The sequence below is a fragment of the Mobula birostris genome, chromosome 8, assembly GCF_030028105.1.
Source record: "Mobula birostris isolate sMobBir1 chromosome 8, sMobBir1.hap1, whole genome shotgun sequence".
Taxonomy (NCBI): Eukaryota; Metazoa; Chordata; class Chondrichthyes; order Myliobatiformes; family Myliobatidae; genus Mobula; species Mobula birostris.
The window spans coordinates 4,519,755-4,540,142 of record NC_092377.1 but is presented as its reverse complement, the minus strand read 5'-3'; the positions used below and the strand labels follow the sequence as shown (position 1 = coordinate 4,540,142).

General features: G+C 48.7%; 1 protein-coding gene across 1 annotated transcript in view; it reads right to left on the bottom strand.

Annotated features, from left to right (window-relative positions):
• The window catches only part of LOC140201978 (uncharacterized), a 127,470-nt gene extending 110,689 nt beyond the window's left edge, over positions 1-16,781 (bottom strand). Inside the window, exons 1-2 of the mRNA XM_072266845.1 lie at positions 16,669-16,781; positions 7,443-7,650 (exon numbers count right to left, since the gene is read on the bottom strand). Coding sequence (XP_072122946.1) covers positions 7,443-7,650; positions 16,669-16,781 — 321 coding nt within the window. The remainder of the gene's footprint in view (positions 1-7,442; positions 7,651-16,668) is intronic.
• Positions 16,782-20,388: the final 3,607 nt, after the last annotated feature.

The following is a 20,388-nucleotide window of genomic DNA, read 5'->3' as shown; positions in this document are numbered from 1 at the left end:
GTCTCAACTGTTTCCTGTGGCAGAGAATTCCACAGATTCACCACTCTCTGTGTGAAGAAGTTTTTCCTAATCTCGGCCCTAAAAGGCTTCCCCTCTATCCTCAAACTGTGGCCCCTCGTTCTGGACTTCCCCAACATCAGGAACAATCTTCCTGCATCCAGCCTGTCCAATCCCTTTAGGATCTTATACGTTTCAATCAGATCCCCCCTCAATCTTCTAAATTCCAACGAGTACAAGCCCAGTTCATCCATTCTTTCTTCATATGAAAGTCCTGCCATCCCAGGAATCAATCTGGTGAACCTTCTCTGTACTCCCTCTATGGCAAGGATGTCTTTCCTCAGATTAGGGGACCAAAACTGCACACAATACTCCAGGTGTGGTCTCACCAAGGCCTTGTACAACTGCAGTAGTACCTCCCTGCTCCTGTACTCGAATCCTCTTGCTATAAATGCCAGCATACCATTCGCCTTTTTCACCACCTGCTGTACCTGCATGCCCACTTTCAATGGCTGGTGTATAATGACACCCAGGTCTCGTTGCACCTCCCCTTTTCCTAATCGGCCACCATTCAGATAATAATCTGTTCTCCTATTTTTGCCACCAAAGTGGATAACTTCACACTTATCCACATTAAATTGCATCTGCCATGAATTTGCCCACTCACCCAACCTATCCAAGTCACCCTGCATCCTCTTAGCATCCTCCTCACAGCTAACACTGCCACCCAGCTTCGTGTCATCCGCAAGCTTGGAGATGCTGCATTTAATTCCCTCATCCAGGTCATTAATATATATTGTAAACAACTGGGGTCCCAGCACTGAGCCTTGCGGTACCCCACTAGTCACCGCCTGCCATTCTGAAAAGGTCCCGTTTATTCCCACTTTTTGCTTCCTGTCTGCTAACCAACTCTCCACCCACACCAATACCTTACCCGCAATACCGTGTGCTTTAAGTTTGCACACTAATCTCCTGTGTGGGACCTTGTCAAAAGCCTTCTGAAAATCCAAATATACCACATCCACTGGTTCTCCCCTATCCAGTCTACTAGTTATATCCTCAAAAAATTCTCTCAGATTCGTCAGACATGATTTTCCTTTCACAAATCCATGCTGACTTTGTCCGATCATTTCACTGCTTTCCAAATGTGCTGTTATCACATCCTTGATAACTGACTCCAGCAGTTTCCCCACCACCGACGTTAGGCTAACGGGTCTATAATTCCACGGTTTCTCTCTCCCTCCTTTTTTAAAAAGTGGAGTTACATTAGCCACCCTCCAATCCTCAGGAACTAGTCCAGAATCTAACGAGTTTTGAAAAATTATCACTAATGCATCCACTATTTCTTGGGCTACTTCCTTAAGCACCCTGGGATGCAGACCATCTGGCCCTGGGGATTTATCTGCCTTCAATCCCTTCAATTTACCTAACACCACTTCCCTACTAACATGTATTTCGCTCAGTTCCTCCATCTCACTGGACCCTCTGTCCCCTACTATTTCTAGAAGATTATTTATGTCCTCCTTAGTGAAGACAGAACCAAAGTAATTATTCAATTGGTCTGCCATGTCCTTGCTCCCCATAATCAAGTATGCCCACAAGAAAATGAATCTCTGGGTTGGATATGGTGGCATATCTGTACTTTGATAATAAGTTTACTGTGAACTCTGAACAAGATATATTGTATTCTCAGTCCCTGTGAACAAATGTGGGATTTAACAGCCGCATGTACAAACAAAGCTGTTCTTCCCGATGTTGAATTACTGGATAGTTAAAGGAAAAGCAGACAGATTGTTGAAAGATCTGAGAATTGGGAGCTGTGGACAGAAGGGGAGATAAGGCCTAGGGTAGACCATCCTGGTCATACTGAGGAGTGGGGTAGTCTGAGGGGCCGAGTGGCCTACCCCTGATCTCCCACAGTCTAATGCACAACCTGGACTGACACTGGGTCCTGCACGTTACCCGAAGGGAAGGGAATGTGTTCAAACAGCACGTCAGCTCAGAATCAGAGTCGGGAGTGGAACTGAAACTAGTTGTTACAAGTTGGAACAAGCTGAGATGGAACTTGCCTTTTCTCAGGAATGGCCCAAGCTCGAGGATAACTTGTCTTCACTCCAGCTTAGTGTTCTGAGGGGAATGATGTGCAGACTCTGCCACAGCTGTGGTAGGAGGTGCTTCGTGCAGATGTGGATGGGTAGTTTCTGAAGTGGGTCATTCCTTCTACACAAATACGTGGCGTGTGCTCCTCGTGAACAGACTCACGGCTCTCAGTGCTGTCATCAATATTCCTTCTCTACTTTGTGCAGATTGCAGTGGGTCGGTGGGTCAAAAGCTTTCTTCACCACCCTGTCTACCTGTGACCCCACTTTCAGGGAATATACATCTCGGTTGTTGATTTAATTAACGTTCTGCTCCAGTTACATTTTTCAACAATAACTCCACCTCATCAGTTTCCATACTGTTAGCATCACTTTTGATAGAATTGTTCTCCTAACTAACATAAATTCACACTGAGCCTGTGATCACCTTTAAAACAATACTCACCAGAATTACATTTCTGAAAGTTGGTGCATTCTTTCTGAAACATCACACTGGCAGATAAAGTTCACAGAACACATTCGATCAGGTGCTCACCACAGTGACACATGGGACTCAGACACTCTGATGACTCCTGGAATGCCTGTCTCCCTCACCCTGGGATCCCGGGGCCTAATGCATTCCTGTATCCTTGTACCAGAACCTCGGTGTAGAATACAGTCCCTCCTCTACAGCCGTGTCCTGGTTTGAGAGAGGCATGTGTGTTCCAAATCCCGGTCTTTCAGAGAGACAAACATCACCCCCCAACATTCCCACCTGGCATGGAACTTCAGGCAATGGATCTCAGCTGAAACCTTGCATTGCTTCCTGTCAGGTTGCACATTCGGACAAAAGTGCAGGATCATAAAGAGTCTCGGAAGGGTTAAAGAAATCTAGGAATTTTATTAACAAAAGAGACAAAACAAACAGTAGAACTTACAAAGTCTTGGATAACTCACAATAACTCAGCCAAACTTCATTAGGCAAGGATCAGGACAATGAGAGTTTGGCACTGGCCCTTTAAGTACACTCCGGGGCATGAAAAAATATCTATGGCCAGACTAATAACAAGTTTACAAGTAACCATTCTAATAAGAGACAAAAGTCCAAGGATGCTTAATTAAACATCTGCAAAGTTTCAGAATTAATTGGAAGTATTGAAGGACAATCGTAACTTAAACGTAAATGAGAGAAGACCCAACAATAATACATAAAAAACCCGAGAAGGATTTGAGTTCAAGAGTGAGAAATTCATGTTCCAGCTTTACAAAATTCTGGTTAGGTCATATTTGGGGTATTGTATTGAATTCTGGTTGGCCCATTACCGGAAGGATGTGGAGGCTTTGGAGAGGGTGAAGATGAGTTTCAGTGGGATGCTGCCTGGATTATAAAAATTATTCCAGGATTGAATGGTTTGTCTAATAAGAAACAAAACTCCAAGGATACTTAATTGGACACCTTCAAAGTCTCAGAGAATTAATTGGAAATATTCAATCACAATTGCAACTTCATTGTTAAGCAGAGAATAAAGGCATCCGTTAGTCTTGCGAGACCTGGATCTGTGCCTGGAAAATCTTCACTCTCCAGGGCGCAGGCCTGGGCAAGGTTGTATGGAAGACCAGCAGTTGCCCATGCTGCAAGTCTCCCCTCTCCACGACACTAATGTTGTCCAAGGGAAGGGCATTAGGACCCATACAGCTTGGCACCAGTGTCGCCGCAGGGCAATGTGTGATTAAGTGCCTTGCTCAAGGACACACGTTCCCTCGGCTGGGGCTCAAACTTATGACCTTCAGGTCGCTAGTCCAATGCCTTAACCACTTGGCCACATAAAAAAACCTGAAGTGCAACAATAGAGATAATTATAGTTAATAAAATGCAGACAATACGAAAAAAACAACAGCCAAAAACTCAGAACTCTCAGAATACTGCACCAATGACTCGAGGTCACGACAGCTTCTGCTTTTTGTTTCAGATCACTTTTTATGAATTTGCTGCCTCCAACAGCTCCCTCTTTATCTTCCACTCCTTGCCTCACAGTTTAAGCTGCAACTTGTTAAAGTTTCCAATTTCTACTTTACAGCAGTTAAATGGCGTGAGCAGTCAATACAATAAGAGAAAAATAAATGCAATCATTCAAGCCTCAAAATACTTTGTATTTCATTATCTTTAAATTCTAATCTTACATCAGAAAGCCAAAACTAGTGGATACTATATAATTTCCTCTGTTCTTCGGTGGGTGATGTGTGAGCCAATCAGCGGCCAGCTTCCCTGTGACATCACTGGTCCTGCACAGGTTATGAATGGGAGCATTGTGGAGATGGGTTAGGAGTGGAATGGGCAGTCAGAGTGGAGATCCAGAGATGGGTGGTCTGGGGTGGGAGGGGTGAGTTCAACCAACAGCAATGAATAGCCCACCTTGGAAAGACCACCACAGCCTGGTACCAGATGGTTAATAAAGCACAGTCTCATGGTCAGGAGGTGTGCAAGTATTACAGGTTGTCGTCCTCACACCAGTCTTGTGTCTGATCAACCACATGAATGGAGAATCATACGGTGGCTTACAAAGCAACGACCCCACCACTGTCGGGGGGTGGTCCACACTCCCACTGGCCTTTATGTGACAACATCACCCTGACAAAAGATTGGATAAACTTGTGCTATCCCCCCTAGAGCGTCGGAGTATATGGGTCAGTGTATCAGTTAGTGTAATGCTTCACAGTGTCACTGTAAGATCCGGATTCGATCCTGCTGAGTCTGTTCCTGCCTGTGGCCATTGAACTTTGCAGCTCCTTCCGTGGAGGGTCAGACACCCTGAGCCAATAGACTGGTCCTGGACTTATTTTCCATCTGGCATAATTTGCATTTTGTTGTTTGATTGTTTGTGGTTTTTGTATTGCTATATTTACGCTCTATTCTTGGTTGGTGCGGCTGTAACGAAACCTAATTTCCCTCGGGATTAATAAAGTATATCTATCTATCTGATCTCTGTAAGGAGTTTGTATGTTCTACCCCTGTCCATGTGAGTTTGTACGTTCTAACCCTGTCTGTGTGAGTTTGTACATTCTACCCGTATCGTGTGGGTCTGTACGTTCTACCCCTGTCTGTGTGAGTTTGTACGTTCTACCCCTGTATGTGTGAGTGTGTCCGTTCCACCCGTGTCCGTGTGAGTTTGTACATTCTACCATGTCCATGTGAGTTTGTACATTCTACCCGTGTCGTGTGAGTTTGTACGTTCTACCCCTGTCCATGTGAGTTTGTACGTTCTAACCCTGTCTGTGTGAGTTTGTACATTCTACCCGTATCGTGTGGGTCTGTACGTTCTACCCCTGTCTGTGTGAGTTTGTACGTTCTACCCCTGTATGTGTGAGTGTGTCCGTTCCACCCGTGTCCGTGTGAGTTTGTACATTCCACCCGTGTCGTGTGAGTTTGTACATTCTACCCGTGTCCGTGTGAGTTTGTACATTCTACCATGTCCATGTGAGTTTGTACATTCTACCCGTGTCGTGTGAGTTTGTACGTTCTACCCCTGTCCATGTGAGTTTGTACGTTCTAACCCTGTCTGTGTGAGTTTGTACATTCTACCCGTATCGTGTGGGTCTGTACGTTCTACCCCTGTCTGTGTGAGTTTGTACGTTCTACCCCTGTATGTGTGAGTGTGTCCGTTCCACCCGTCTCCGTGTGAGTTTGTACATTCCACCCGTGTCGTGTGAGTTTGTACGTTCCACCCGTGTCCATGTGAGTTTGTACGTTCTACCTGTGTCGTGTGAGTTTGTACGTTCTACCCCTGTCTGTGTGAGTTTGTACGTTCCACCCGTGTCCGTGTGAGTTTATACGTTCTACCCGTGTCTGTGTGAGTTTGTACGTTCTACCCGTGGCCGTGTGAGTTTGCATGTTCTACTCGTGTCCGTGTGAGTGTGTACGTTCTACCCGTGTCCGTGTGAGTTTGTATGTTCTACCTGTGTCCGTGTGAGTTTGTACGTTCCACCCGTGTCCGTGTGAGTGTGTACATTCTACCCATGTCATGTGAGTTTGTACGTTCCACCCGTGTCCGTGTGAGTTGGTACGTTCTACCCGGGACCGTGTGAGTTTTTACGTTCCACCCGTGTCCGTGTGAGTTTGTACGTTCCACCCGTGTCCGTGTGAGTTTGTACGTTCTACCCGTGTCCGTGTGAGTTTGTACGTTCCATTCCTGTCCGTGTGATTTTGTACGTTCTACCTGCGTCCGTGTGAGTTTGTACGTTCCACCCGTGTCCGTGTGAGTTTGTACGTTCCACCCGTGTCCGTGTGAGTTTGTACATTCCACCCGTGTCCGTGTGAGTTTGTACGTTCTACCCGTGTCATGTGAGTTTGTACGTTCTACCGTGTCCATGTGAGATTGTACGTTCTACCCGTGTCGTGTGAGTTTGTACGTTCCACCCCTGACCGTGTGAGTTGGTACGTTCTACCCGGGACCATGTGAGTTTTTACGTTCCACCCGTGTCCGTGTGAGTTTGTACGTTCTACCCGTGTCCGTGTGAGTTTGTACGTTCCATTCCTGTCCGTGTGATTTTGTACGTTCTACCCGCGTCCGTGTGAGTTTGTACGTTCCACCCGTGACCGTGTGAGTTTGTACATTCCACCCGCGTCCGTGTGAGTTTGTACGTTCTACCCGCGTCCGTGTGAGTTTGTACGTTCTACCCGGGACCGTGTGAGTTTGTACGTTCTACCCGTGACCGTGTGAGTTTCCCCGAGTGCTCTGGTTTGCTCCCAAATCCCATAGGGATGTACGGGTTGTGGTGAGTGAGCCGTGGGAGTGTTATGTTGGTGTCAGAAACTTGGTGACAATTGCAACTGCTCAGCACGATCCTCACTGACTTGATTTGACACAACAGACACATCTCACTGCATGTTTTGATGTATCTGTGACAAATGAAACTCATCTTTTCTCTGCAGATTGATGGAGACCTGAGAGAGGATTTAAATTTCTGAGAGGTGTAGATGGGGAAGACAATGAGAATCGTTTCCCCAGGGTGAAAATGTCAAACAGCAAAAGACAGGTTTTTATGGTGAGAGGGGCAAGTTTATGTGCGATGTGAAGGGCAAGTATTTTTATATACAGTAGGTATATGGAAAGAGATTAGCAGGGGTGTTTGTGGAAGTAGGAAGTTTGCTGGAGTTTAAGGGACTTTTCGATAGTTTTTTAATAGGCCACATACCATTTGTCTTTTAGATTGGCAAATGAACTGCTTGCCCTTATTCATCAAGTGTTTGAGCTCGAGTCAGAAATTCATGTTCCAGTTTACCCGTGTAGACCAGCCCTGATTTATCCCTAACACAGTCACAGATCAATTTCTCTGGGCTGAGTGAACCCTCTTGACCTGAGACATTACCTGAGTCTCTGAACCATGGAGATCTGGGTCTGAGGACTGAGTCACCTCTGCTGCCCGAGCCTTATCCCCAAGACTCTCACCGATAGAGAGCTTGGGCCTCCGGGCCGACTCCGTTTTTCTGTCCTGAGTGACTTCCCCACATTCCTGACCCATGGAGACCTCGGGTCTCAGGGCGGAGACCTCGGGTCTCAGGTCTGAGTCCCCTTCACTGGACCAAGGGGTTTACCAGAATCTCTGACCAACGGGGAATTGTGTCTCAGGCCTGAGTCACCTCTGCTGGCTCTGAGCGCAGACCTATGGCCGGAGATATCGAGCTGGTCAACGTGGACAGCTCTGACCACCATGTTGGGTTGCTGATGGATACAGGGCACTGAGGACTGAAGCACTCGTGGGAGGGGGAGGGAGACTCTATCAGTAGCACAACGCTGGTGTCCCGATGCCGAGCCCATGCCTGGAAACGGGAACAGCCTGTGCAAAGGAAGACAAAGTGGATGTGGGGAACAGACCACTCGGCCCCTTCAATCCATTCTGCCACTTGATCAGATGGTGGCTGAAGTGTCTCAGCTCCAGTCAACCTTCACTTTCCACAACCAGCGAAATCCAGCGGCTGAATTTAGTAATAAGTTATTATCATTGGACAATAGTTAGTATTCCTCTTTGGATACCATTGGGGAGGATGACCAGCATGGGGAGCAGCAGTGACCGGATCTCTAGCACCAAGTCTGGTGCCATGGCTCAGAGGAGAGGTGATGTGAAGTGATGTGGGGACTGCATTGGTGATCGGAGATTTCACAGTCAGAGGAATAGAAGTGAGATTCTATGGATGTGATAGAGACACCCAGATGGTTTGTTGCCTCCCAGAAGATGGTAAGCATAAGAACATAAGAAATGGGAGCAGGAGTCAGCCATATGGCCCATCGAGCCTGCTCTGTCATTCAATAAGATCATGGCTGATCTGACCACGGACTCATCTCCACCTACCTGCCTCTTCCCCATAACCCTTAATTCCCCTACTATGCAAAAATCTACATAACCTTCTCTTAAATATATTTACTGAGGTAGCCTCCACTGCTTCATTAGGCAGAGAATTCTACAGATTCTCTGGGAAAAGCAGTTCCTCCTCATCTCCATCCTAAATCTACTCCCCCAAATCTTGAGGCTATGTCCCCTAGTTCTAGTCTCAGCTACCAGTGGAAACAACTTTGCTGCTTCTATCTTATCTACCCCTTTCATTATTTTACATGTTTCTATAAGATCTCCTCTCATTCTTCTGAATTCTAGTGAGTTCAGTCCTAGGTGACTCAATTTCTCCTCATAGTTTAACCTCCTGATTTCTGGAATCAACCTGGTGAACCTCCTCTATACCACCTCCAAAGCCAGTATATCCTTCCTCAAGGAGAACAGAACTGAACGCAGTGCTCCAGGTGCAGCCTCACCAGTCCCCTGTATAGTTACAGCATGACCACAAAGTTGTGCCGACCCTCAAACCCTGCCTCCCATATAACCCCCCACCTTAAATTCCTCCATATGCCTGTCTAGTAGTCTCTCAAACTTCGCTAGTGTATCTGCCTCCACCACTGACTCAGGCAGTGCATTCCATGCACCAACCACTCTCTGAGTAAAAAACCTTCCTCTAATAGCCCCCTTGAACTTTCCACCCCTTACCTAAAAGCCATGTCCTTTTGTATTGAGCAGTGGTGCCCTGGGGAAGAGGCGCTGGCTATCCACTCTATCAATTCCTCTTAATATCTTGTATCATACTGTCATGGTCCGGTCCGTGAGGTCCGCGTTCCGGTTCACAGTCCAGTCCATGGACTCTGGACTCTGGGCCTTCCGGCTGTCCCTTGTTTCAGTTGGGCTTAATCATAGGCACCTGATGCTTGTCTTGGGGCTGGGAATATAAGTGGCCCTGGGTTCAAGTATGGTTGCTGGTTCATCTCATTAGTATCCCGTCCTTGCCTCTGTGGGGTAAGCCAGGCCGTCTTTGCCGTTACCCTGAGGCTGGACTGTTCCCTTCCCTTCCCCTTCCTTCTGAAGCCTCACCTGCAACCTGCATCTGGAACCTTGCTTGCAACCTTGTCAAGTTCTACCACCGGAGCGAGACCGGAGCTTTGCTGTGTCAAGATAAGGAACTGTCTATCGTTGAGTTGGAACTGTCTCTGTGTCCACGCCTTTGCTAGGTAGGTCCAGCCGTTTGCCGCTAGCTAGTGCTGGGAACCATCTCGTCATGTTCAGCATTCTGTTTAGAGCCCCGGCCCCAAATACTCTTCCCAAGGAGGGGTCCTAGCTCTGTGTTCCGTGTACAAGTCCCGTCCCTAAGTCCTGTTCCCAAGGAGGGGGTCCCGGCTCTGTGTTCCATGTCCCTGTGTTCCTGTCTCTCAAGTCCAAGGCTCTGTGTTCTGCATTCCTGTCATCCCAAGTCCAAGGCTCGGCTGTTCCTGAGTACCAAGTCAAGGCTTCGTGTTCCCATCCTGTCCATGTGCCTCATCCTGTACTGGAGTTCCTTCGTCTTGCACAGGAGTCTCTCATTCTGTCCTGTAGCCTCGCCTTGTCCTGTCTCCCAAGACCACATCATGTCTTTGCCTAGTTCCGGGGTCCGAGCCTGAGTCAAGACCCAGGTTCTGGGTCCTTGTCCAGTCTCCAGCTCAGAGTCCAAACCCAGGCTCCAAGTTCCCAGTTCCTTGTCCTGATCCCACTTGCCTAGCCAATGTCCTAGCCCAAGTCTGTGTTCTTGTCCCAGCTCTCTAGTCAAGTCCTGTTCCTAGTACTTCAGTGTCTGTGTCTTGCATTTGGGTCTGCTCCTAGCACCCCCCGTTATGACACATACCTCTATCATGTCTCCTCTCCTTCCCACTGATCTCCCGCCTGACACTTATCATTGTAAGCGGAACAAGTGCTACACATGCCCTTACACTTCCTCCCTCACCACCATTCAGGGTCCCAGACAGTCCTTCCAGGTGAGGCAACACTTCATCAGTGAGTCGGCCGGGGTGATATACTGCGTCCGGTGCTCCCGATGCAACCTTCTATGTATTGGCGAGACCCGACGCAGACTGGGAGACCGTTTTGCTGAATGCCTACGCACTGTCTGCCAGAGAAAGCAGGGTCTCCCAGTGGCCACACATTTTAATTACACATCCCATTCCCATTCTGATATGTCTATCCACGGCCTCCCCTACTGTCAAGATGAAGCCACACTCAGGTTGGAGAAACAACACCTTATATTCCGTCTGGGTAGCCTCCAACCTGATGGCATGAAAATTAACTTCTCTAACTTCCGCTAATGCCCCACATCCCCTTCGTACCCCATCCATTATTTATTTATTTATTTATTATTATTATTTTTCTCTCTTTTCTCCCTCTGTCCCTCTCACTATAACTCCTTGCTCATCTTCTGGGCTCCCCTCCCCCTTCCTCTCTCCCTAGGCCTCCCGTCCCATGATCCTCTCCCTTCTCCAGCCTCGTATCCCTTTTGCCTATCACCTGTCTAGCTCTTGGCTCCATCCCTCCCCCTCCTGTCTTCTCCTATCATTTTGGATCTCCCCCTCCCCCTCTCAAATCTCTTACTAGTTCTTCTTTCAGTTAGTCCTGACGAAGGGTCTCGGCCCGAAACGTTGACTGTACCTCTTCCTATAGATGCTGCCTGGCCTGCTGCGTTCACCAGCGTTTTCTCTGTGTGTTGCTTGAAATTCCAGCAACTGCAGATTTCCTCTCTTTGACATGTTCACAATCAGCCCATTTTACACCTGTGCAAACGGTCCCAGGTGTCTGGGGCTGAAATCCTGATCTGCCCCACTTCCAGACTGATTGACTTAACTTTACGTTAACTTAACTTACGGAGCCCCCCACGTACAACCTGTGTACGCTTCAGACTGCAAAATTCAGCCATGACACAGTGAGATACAACCAGAATATCATAGTCCCAAATGTTGCACGGTTCTATATCCTCCTTGCTGGATCTTGCTGGGTGTTAGATGTTTGTGTTTTACCAACAACAGTAACTGCACTTCAAAGCAACTTTAGATCTTGCTCATTGGAACTTCCTCCCTCCCTCATTTCTCCCTTTCAGAGTCTTCATCAATATTTAACTCTCCATTATCACACCATATTACCCAAATATCAAAGGGAATCTGCTCTGTGAGGACAGGTCTCGACCTGAAACGTCGACTGTCCATTTCTCTCCTCCGAGGCTGCCTGACCCGTTGAGCTCCGGCAGCACTTTGCACGTGGCTGTGGTGGAAGGGAAGTGTTTGTCATGTAGCACAATGGCCACAGGAGGATGCCGATGGCCCATTATCCCACTCACACGGGGTGGGCGGATGGAATGCATTCCTGCCCTGACGATGGTGGGACCCTGAGGCTCACTGACCCACAGAAAGCCTCAACTAGACAATATTGACAAGGAGAATCAGTACAGTATTAGGTTTAATATCACAGGCATCTGTTGTGAAACTTGTTATGTGGCAGCAGTACATTGAAAACCATAACAATAAAAAAACTTAAATGAGAGAGAAAAAAAACTATAGTTTGCCAGCAATAGCATTCAAGCTAAAAGTGCCAGTGCATCCTTTCCCTGCCCTGGGAGTGTTTGATAAAACTTAACTGTTTTGGATACTGTTGGCAGGGATGACATACCGGGGTGAGCCGCAGTGTCTGGCCCTGCGTCTGGTGCTGCGGCTCAGAAGCGGATGGGTCTGAGGAGGAATGCAGTGGTGAAAGGAGATTCCATAGTTAGAGGAGTAGATGAGAGAGTCTGTCGATGCAACAGAGAGACACACATGGTATGTTACCCCAGGTACCAGGGTCAAGTACGACTCAGATTATGTCTATGACATTCTAAAGTGGGAGGGAGAACAGCAGACGTCTTGGTACATATCGGTGTCAGTGACTTAGGAAAGGCCATAAGACCGTAAGAATTCGGCTATTTGGCTCATTGAGTCTGCTCCGCCATTTCATCATGGCTGATTCAATTTTCCTCTCAGCCCCAATTTCCTGCCTTCTCCCTTTATCCTCTGACCAATCAGGAATCTATCCACCTTTGACTTCAATATACATAGACGGGTTCCACCGCTGCCTTTGGCAACAAATTCCACAGATTCACCACTCTCAGGCTAAAGAAGTCCCCCCTTACCTCCATTCTAAAATGATACCCCTCTATTTTGAGGCTATGTGCTCTGGTCTTAGACACCCACCACAGGAAACGTCCTTTCCACATCCACTCAATCAAGGCTTTTCACCATTCGATAGATCACTCCTCATCCTGTGAAATTCCAGTGAATACAGGGCCAGCGCTATCAAACACTCTCTTTATGACAGGGTGTTTAATCCTGGAATCATTCTTGTGAACCTCCTTTGAACCCTCTCCAGTTTCAGCGCACCCTTTCGAAGATAAGAGGCCCAAAACTGCTCACAATACTCCAAATGAGGACTCACTTGTGCTTTATAAAATCTCAATATTACATCCTTGCTTTTATATTTCAGTCTCTTAAATGAGTGCTAACATTGCATTTGCCTTCCTCACCACAGACTCAATCTGCAAATTAACCTTTAATGAATCCTGCACAAGGACTCCCAAGTCCCTTTGTGCCTCAGTTTTTTGTATTTTCTCTCAATTGAGAAAATAGTCAACCCTTTCATTTCTTTGACCAAAGTGCATGACCATACACTTCCCGACACTATATTCCATCTTTGCCCATTCTCCAAATCTGTCTAAGTTCTTCCGTAGCTGCTCTACTTCCTTGAAACTACCTATCCTTCTAACCATCTTTGTATCATCTGCGAGCTTTGCAACAAAGCCATTGATTCCATCATTCAAATCGTTGACATATAATGGAAAAAGAGTCGGTCTCAACACAGTTTGCTGTGAGACACAACTAGTGACCAGCAGCCAACAAAAAAAACTCCCTGTATTCCCACTCTTTGCTTCCTGCCAATCAACCACTGCTTCATCCATGCTAGAATCTTTCCTGTAATACCATGGGCTCGTAGCTTGTTAAGCAGCCAGACGTGTGGCAACTTGTCAAAGGCCTTCTGAAAATCTAGGTACACAACATTGACTGATGCTCTCTAGTGTATCCTGCTTGCTATTGCCTCAAAGAATTCCAAAAGATTAGTCAGCTAAGATTCTCTCTTGAGCCTCCCGGTACCCCGAAACCACATCCTTAACAATCAGCTCCAACATCTTCCCATCTACTGAGATCAGGCCGATTGGCCTGTAATTTCCATTGTTCTGCCTCTCTTCCTCCTTGAAGGGAGGAGTGACATTTGGAATCTTCCAGTCATCCAGAACCAAGTGAATCATGAAGATCATTATGAATGCTTCCACAATCTCTTCAGCCACCTCTTTCAGAACTCTGTGTGTACACCATGAGGGTCCAGGTGACCTTTCAGTTTCTCTAGTTATAGAAACATAGAAACATAGAAAATAGGTGCAGGAGTAGGCCATTCGGCCCTTCGAGCCTGCACCGCCATTTATTATGATCATGGCTAATCATCCAACTCAGAACCCCGCCCCAGCCTTCCCTCCATACCCCCTGACCCCTGTAGCCACAAGGGCCATATCTAACTCCCTCTTAAATATAGCCGATGAACTGGCCTCAACTGCTTCCTGTGGTAGAGAATTCCACAGATTCACCACTCTCTGTGTGAAGAAGTTTTTCCTAATCTCAGTCCTAAAAGGCTTCCCCTCTATCCTCAAACTGTGGCCCCTCGTTCTGGACTTCCCCAACATCGGGAACAATCTTCCTGCATCTAGCTTGTCCAATCCCTTTAGGATCTTATACGTTTCAATCAGATCCCCCCTCAATCTTCTAAATTCCAACGAGTACAAGCCCAGTTCATCCAGTCTTTCTTCATATGAAAGTCCTGCCATCCCAGGAATCAATCTGGTGAACCTTGTTTGTACTCCCTCTATGGCAAGGATGTCTTTCTTCAGATTAGGGGACCAAAACTGCACACAATACTCCAGGTGTGGTCTCACCAAGGCCTTGTACAACTGCAGTAGTACCTCCCTGCTCCTGTACTCGAATCCTCTCGCTATAAATGCCAGCATACCATTCGCCTTTTTCACCGCCTGCTGTACCTGCATGCCCACTTTCAATGACAACTTCACACACCCTTCATGAGCTCTGACACCTGGAACTTCCACCATACATCCAGAGTCTTCCACAGTGAAGGCTGATGCAAAATACTGAATGAGTTCATCCGCCATTTCCTTGTCCCTCATTACTACACTTCCAGTATCATTTTCCAGTGGTCTGATATCGACTCTCAACTCTCTTTTACACCTTGTGTGTCTGAAGGTATTTTTGATATTCTCTTTAATATTATTGGTTAGCCTAGTTTGACACTCCATCTGTTATCCATTATGGGCAATGTGGAACATCTCTCCATGACCTGCTGAATAAGCTGCAGAGCACCCTTTTAAACAGATTCATTCAGCTCTGCTGTCACGAGGATCGTAACAGAAAATCTTTCCTACCAAAAGCAATAAGCATATACAACAGTTCATCTCTGAGAGACAGGAGAACACACATCATAGTACAGAAGTTCTTTTATTATTTCATACATTATTATTGCACATTAGTACATTATTGTGTACATTATTATTATTCTGTACCTTATTATTAGTTAAGACTGCACACTGCTAAGTGTGTTTTTAAATGTTGCTACTGTAAAGAAGGAATTTTCCTCTCGGGATCAATAAAGTATTTATTAACATTATTTACCTTCTTAATGACTTTAGTTGCCTTCTGCTGGTGTTTAGAACCTTCTCAATCCTCTAACTTCCCACTAATTTTTGTGCTATTATAAGCCCTCTGTTTAGCTTGTATGTTGGCTTTGACTTCCTTTGTCAGCCATGGTTATTTCATCTTGCCTCTGCAATTCTCCTTTCTCTTTGGAATGTGTATATCCAGTGCCTTCTGAATTGTTTCCAGAAATTCCAGCCATTCCAACTCTGTCGTCATCTCTACCAGTCTTCTTTTCCAATCAGTTTTGGCCAATTCTTCTCTCAAGCCTCTAATTTCCTTTACCCCACTGAAATACTGATACATCTGACTTCAGCTTCTCTTTCTCAAATCTCAGGGTGAATTCAATTATATGATGAGCATTAGCCCCTTTTTACTGGGCGTTTCTCGAGACACATCTCATTAACCCCTCACTAACAGCCACTGGTCTCAGCAATGAGAAAACCACCTGTAACGCTCAGCTATATTGGCTCATATATATCTAGGGGAAATCGCGTCCGGCGCCCGCCTGGTCTCCCGGTTCTGTCAGTTGCTGTACAACTGCCACCAAAATCAGTTTCAAACATCAATCATCAGCCAGCACACACAGTACGTTTTACCAAGTACACTTTATAGATATTACTAAGTCTATGAAATTAATATAAGTTCAATACAGAAAAAGGTAATGGAAAAGGCGCCAGACTTCAAGTTCTTTGTGCAGAAGTTGGAGCTCAGGAATTTCTTCAGGACCACCCTGACCCCGTCGACTCGCGGCTTGGGACCGCCCGGAGTGATCGACCTGAGTCTTCCCGCACGTCCGCTGTCCTCCCCGTCTCTCCTCCGACTCCCCGCCAGAACCCCCTGGTTCCCAGTCATATGATACAGTATTATCATCCCAAGAAATGATAACACGTACGCCCATTAGCTAATAGCACCCTGCTGTCTTATTAACCCAAGCAAATGTCCAGCTAGAGAGTTTCTCAGCATTTAACATAACAAAGAAGCCATTTTAAATTTAACATACAAAGAAGAAACCTTGTACACTCTCCCCCCCACCAAATAAAAGTCATGCCCTCATGACATTAACAGGGTTCACCAGTGCTCCTTGCCAAACACAAAACCCAACTCAGGTGCATAAAGCAGTGACATAACTTCCCAGGGCAGTAGAGATCACATCCTGCTCTCCCGGCGCTGTATAGGTCAACCTCTCCGGGGGGTGCCTACTTCTCCGAGACCTCTGTACTTCCTCTGCCGACCCTTCCGGCTCAGAAACCCCAGGTGACACCCTGGGCCTACCTATCGGACCCTCCCCCTCACCGGGACTCCTCGGCACCTGTGAGCCCTCTGGCTCGGGCTCTGCCTCCACCCTCTCCTCCCCCAATGCCGGCTGTATTACAGGCGGCTCTGCAACACCCTCCCTCGGTTCCCCTGACTCAGTGATGGAAGGGCCAGGAATCTCTTCTCCCGGCACCGGGGAATCAGCGAACGGAAACAGGTACCAGACGTCCGAATCATCGCCTTCCGATGACGTATCCCTTTCCGGGGTGGGGACCGGCCCCGTCTCCTTCGCAGCGGGCTTTTCCTTCGCCCCGCGCCCTCGCAGAGTCCTCATACTAGGCGTAAACTCCCATTCGGGCTCTGGGTCTATCTTCACCTCTCGACCCAGAGGCAACAGGTGGTTCCGATGGAGTACCTTGACAGGCCCCTTCCCATCCTTGGGTCTCACCCGGTAAACAGGGAGATTCGGCATCTGACTCTCCACCACATAGGGGGTGGCTGCCCAACGGTCTGCCAACTTGTGCTTACCCGGTAGTCCTAAATTCCGGATAAGGACTCGGCCTCCCGGCAATAGCTGGACGAACTTTACTTTCTGATCATACCTCTTCTTATTCCGCTGGTTCTGCTTGGTGGCTGCCGCCTCAGCCAACTCGTACGCCCTTTTCAGCTCTCTCCTCATATCGGACACGTACTTCAGACATGGCTTCGAAGCTATTTCACCCGCTTCAGTCCCAAAACACAGATCAATGGGCAACCTCGCTTCCCGCCCGAACATCAGATAGTAGGGCGAGTACCCCGTAGCGTCATTGCGAGCACAATTGTAACAGTGAACCAAATGGGCGATGTGCTGACTCCACTTACTCTTCTGTCCGATCTCCAAAGTGCCGAGCATGTCCAGCAGGGTCCGGTTAAACCTCTCGGGCTGAGGATCATCCTGCGGGTGATAGGGGGTGGTCCTGGATTTCTCAACCCCAAGCATACCCAGGAATTCATGGATAAGCCTGCTCTCGAAGTCCCGTCCATCGTTTGCACTCAGGATCCAGCCCCTGGGGGTCACCCACTTCTTCGAACACCGCTCGAAACACTGGGTGTACCGGGAGGGTCTCCAGAAAGATCTCACCCGCCTTCTCCTTACAGGCTCCCAGGAGCCGTCGCACAAGAGGGGAGTTAGTCCCCACCAGCAGGGCAGCGCCACCGGTTTCCACCGGGTCCGGACAGACCAACCTGCGACTCTGTGTCAAGGACGGCTCTTGCAAAGATTCCCTCTATCCGTAGGGACACGCTGGAACGGGGTCCCACCAGTCCATCCGGAATCAGGGTTTGTGCTTTCGGGGGTTCCATGGCCGATTTCTGGGAACGTGTTCCTCCTGAGACTCCAATCCGTTCCCTCACTGAGCCTCTCCTAAGTTTCCCGACACCTCTCCTTTCTTAGTAGCCTGGGGGCTCTCCCACCGCGGGGCATCTTGTCTCTCACAATCCCTCCGCAAGTGACCTGCTTCCCCACAGCTGTAGCACACCCCGGCCACTCACATTCCCGCTGGAAATGCCCCTCTATCCCACAGTTATAGCACACGCTACCCGCCGCCCCTCTCCTTCCGGGACGCCCCCCACTTCCAACCCACGGAGCGGGCCGTCCCCCGAAGGAGGTACTCTCCCTGTCCATCCCCTCAAGCGGGGGGTCCCTACCCCCCCCCGGACACCTTGGATTTCTCTGTTCTCAAACCAGGTACCATCTCCTGAACCGCTGAGGATCGTCCCCGGTGGCCCGAGCCCCTTTTCCGGCCCAAAGCACTCTCCTCCTCCCGCACCTCTCTAATCAGCTGCCCGAATGATGGTGAGGGGCTCCTCTTATATGACTGCCGGAGACTCCAAGCCACCTTGTCCTCCTCCAGGGAACCACTAAATATCTGACTCATTCTCATGCACGCCACTTCGTCCGCCTTCACTACCCCTCGGCGCCACAACCCAGTAAGCATTCTTTCCCGCCGGAAAATGTATTCTGAAAGCTTTTCCCCTCTTCCCTGCCCCATGTGTTGAAACTCCGCTAAAAGTTCCCAGGGATCTCCTGACATTCCAAACGCTCCCTCCAAAACTTCCAGATACTCCGCCAGGGAAGCCAAGAGCCTTTCCGCACTCAGCTCTCGGACAACACCTGCTGCCCCTCCCCTCAAACTTTCCACCAATCGCTGTCTCTTTTCCTCATACGAACCTGACCACGCCTCTATCAGCTGAGACATATTCTCAATCCATACCTCATATTCGTCCTCCCCTTCCGGGGTGGGAGTGGCTCATGAGAAAACTCTCAGCTTCGGGCGGGGCCCCTCGACCCTTCTCACCAGGGAGGTCATGGCGGCCGCTAACTTGGAGGTCTCAACCCTAGCTGGGGGATGGGGCCTGGCCAAGCCCTCCCAACCAGGCATGGACATGATATGACTGCAGGACCGGAAGCTGGGGTCTTGAGGCTTGAGCTTGGAGACAGGCTGGAGTCTAGAGGTTTGTGTTCTTGGAGCTTGGCTTGGGATCCTCGAGGCTTAGGTTCTTGGAGCTTGTCTTGGGATCCTCGAAGCTTGTGTTCCTGGAGCTTGGCTTGGGATCCTCGAAGCTTGTGTTCCTGGAGCTTGGCTTGGGACCCTCTAGGCTTGTGTTCCTGGAGCTTGGCTTGGGACCCTCGAGGCTTGGCTTGGGATCCTCGATGCTTGGGTTCTTGGAGCTTGGCTTGGGATCTTGTGCTTGGCTGCCAGCTGGGGTCTGGGATCTTGAGCTTGGCTGCCGGCTGGGGTCTGGGATCTTGAGCTTGGCTGCCGGCTGAGGTCTGGGATCTTGGGTCTAGGGTACTTCGAGGCTTGGGTATGGACTTCGAGCCAGAGACTGGGCATGGACCCAGTACCTGGGACTTGACTCGGGCTCGGACTCCAGAACATGGTGAGGACAAGATGAGGCTACAGGACTGGACATGGCTTGGATGAGGAACTCCTGGGTAGGGTGAGACACAAGGAGAGGTAAAAGCACGTGGTCAGGACTCAGATAGGAATAGACTAGGCACGGACAGGACGAAGGCCTTCAGGAGCATGGAGCCTTGGACTAGAAGAGACAGGAGCACGGAACACAGAGCCGGGTCCCGTCCTTGGGAACAGGACGTAGGGCGGAGACTCACACACATAACACAGAGCTGAGACCCCTCCTTGGTAACAGGACATAGGGCCGGGACTCATACATAGAACACTGAACATGAAGAGATGGATCCCAACACAAGGTGGCAGCAAACGGCCGGACCCACCTAGTGAAAGCGTGGTCACAGAGACAGATCCCAACACTAGGTGGCGGCAAACAGCCGGACCCATCTAGCGAAGGCGTGGACACAGAGAGACAATTCCACACAACAAAAGGCAGTTCCTTATTTTGACCTAACAAGGCTCCGGTCTTGCTCTGGCAGTAACACTGCAGTGGTACAGGCGGGGTATCCAGGCTGGGTGAGCAGGCAGAGATTCAGGCGAGGTGTCCAGGCAGAGAGTCAGGTCAGGTATCTAGGCAAAGATTCAGGCGAGGTATCCAAGCAGCAAGTCAGGCAAGGTGTCCAGGCAGAGAGTCAGGCGAGGTATCTAGGCAGAGATTCAGGTGAGGTATCCAGGCAGGGAGTCAGGCGAGGTATCCAGGCAGACAGTCAGGCGAGGGAGGGAAAGACAGGGAGGGGAACAGAACAGTCTAGCAGGGAATCTCGGGTTTGCAGAGGTATTTACGTCTCAGCCCCATAACGAGAAACATGTGCCCACAACAGAAACTGGGGAAAACCAGAAACCCCGGAACAAGGAACCATGGACCAGACCATGAACCGGAACACGGACTTCACAACCGGACTATGACACTATATTGAAAAAGTCAGTGTGTTGGAGCAGCCAGAGGTGAGGGACGGGCCAGTTCAGATCGCTAATCCATGAGGTTTA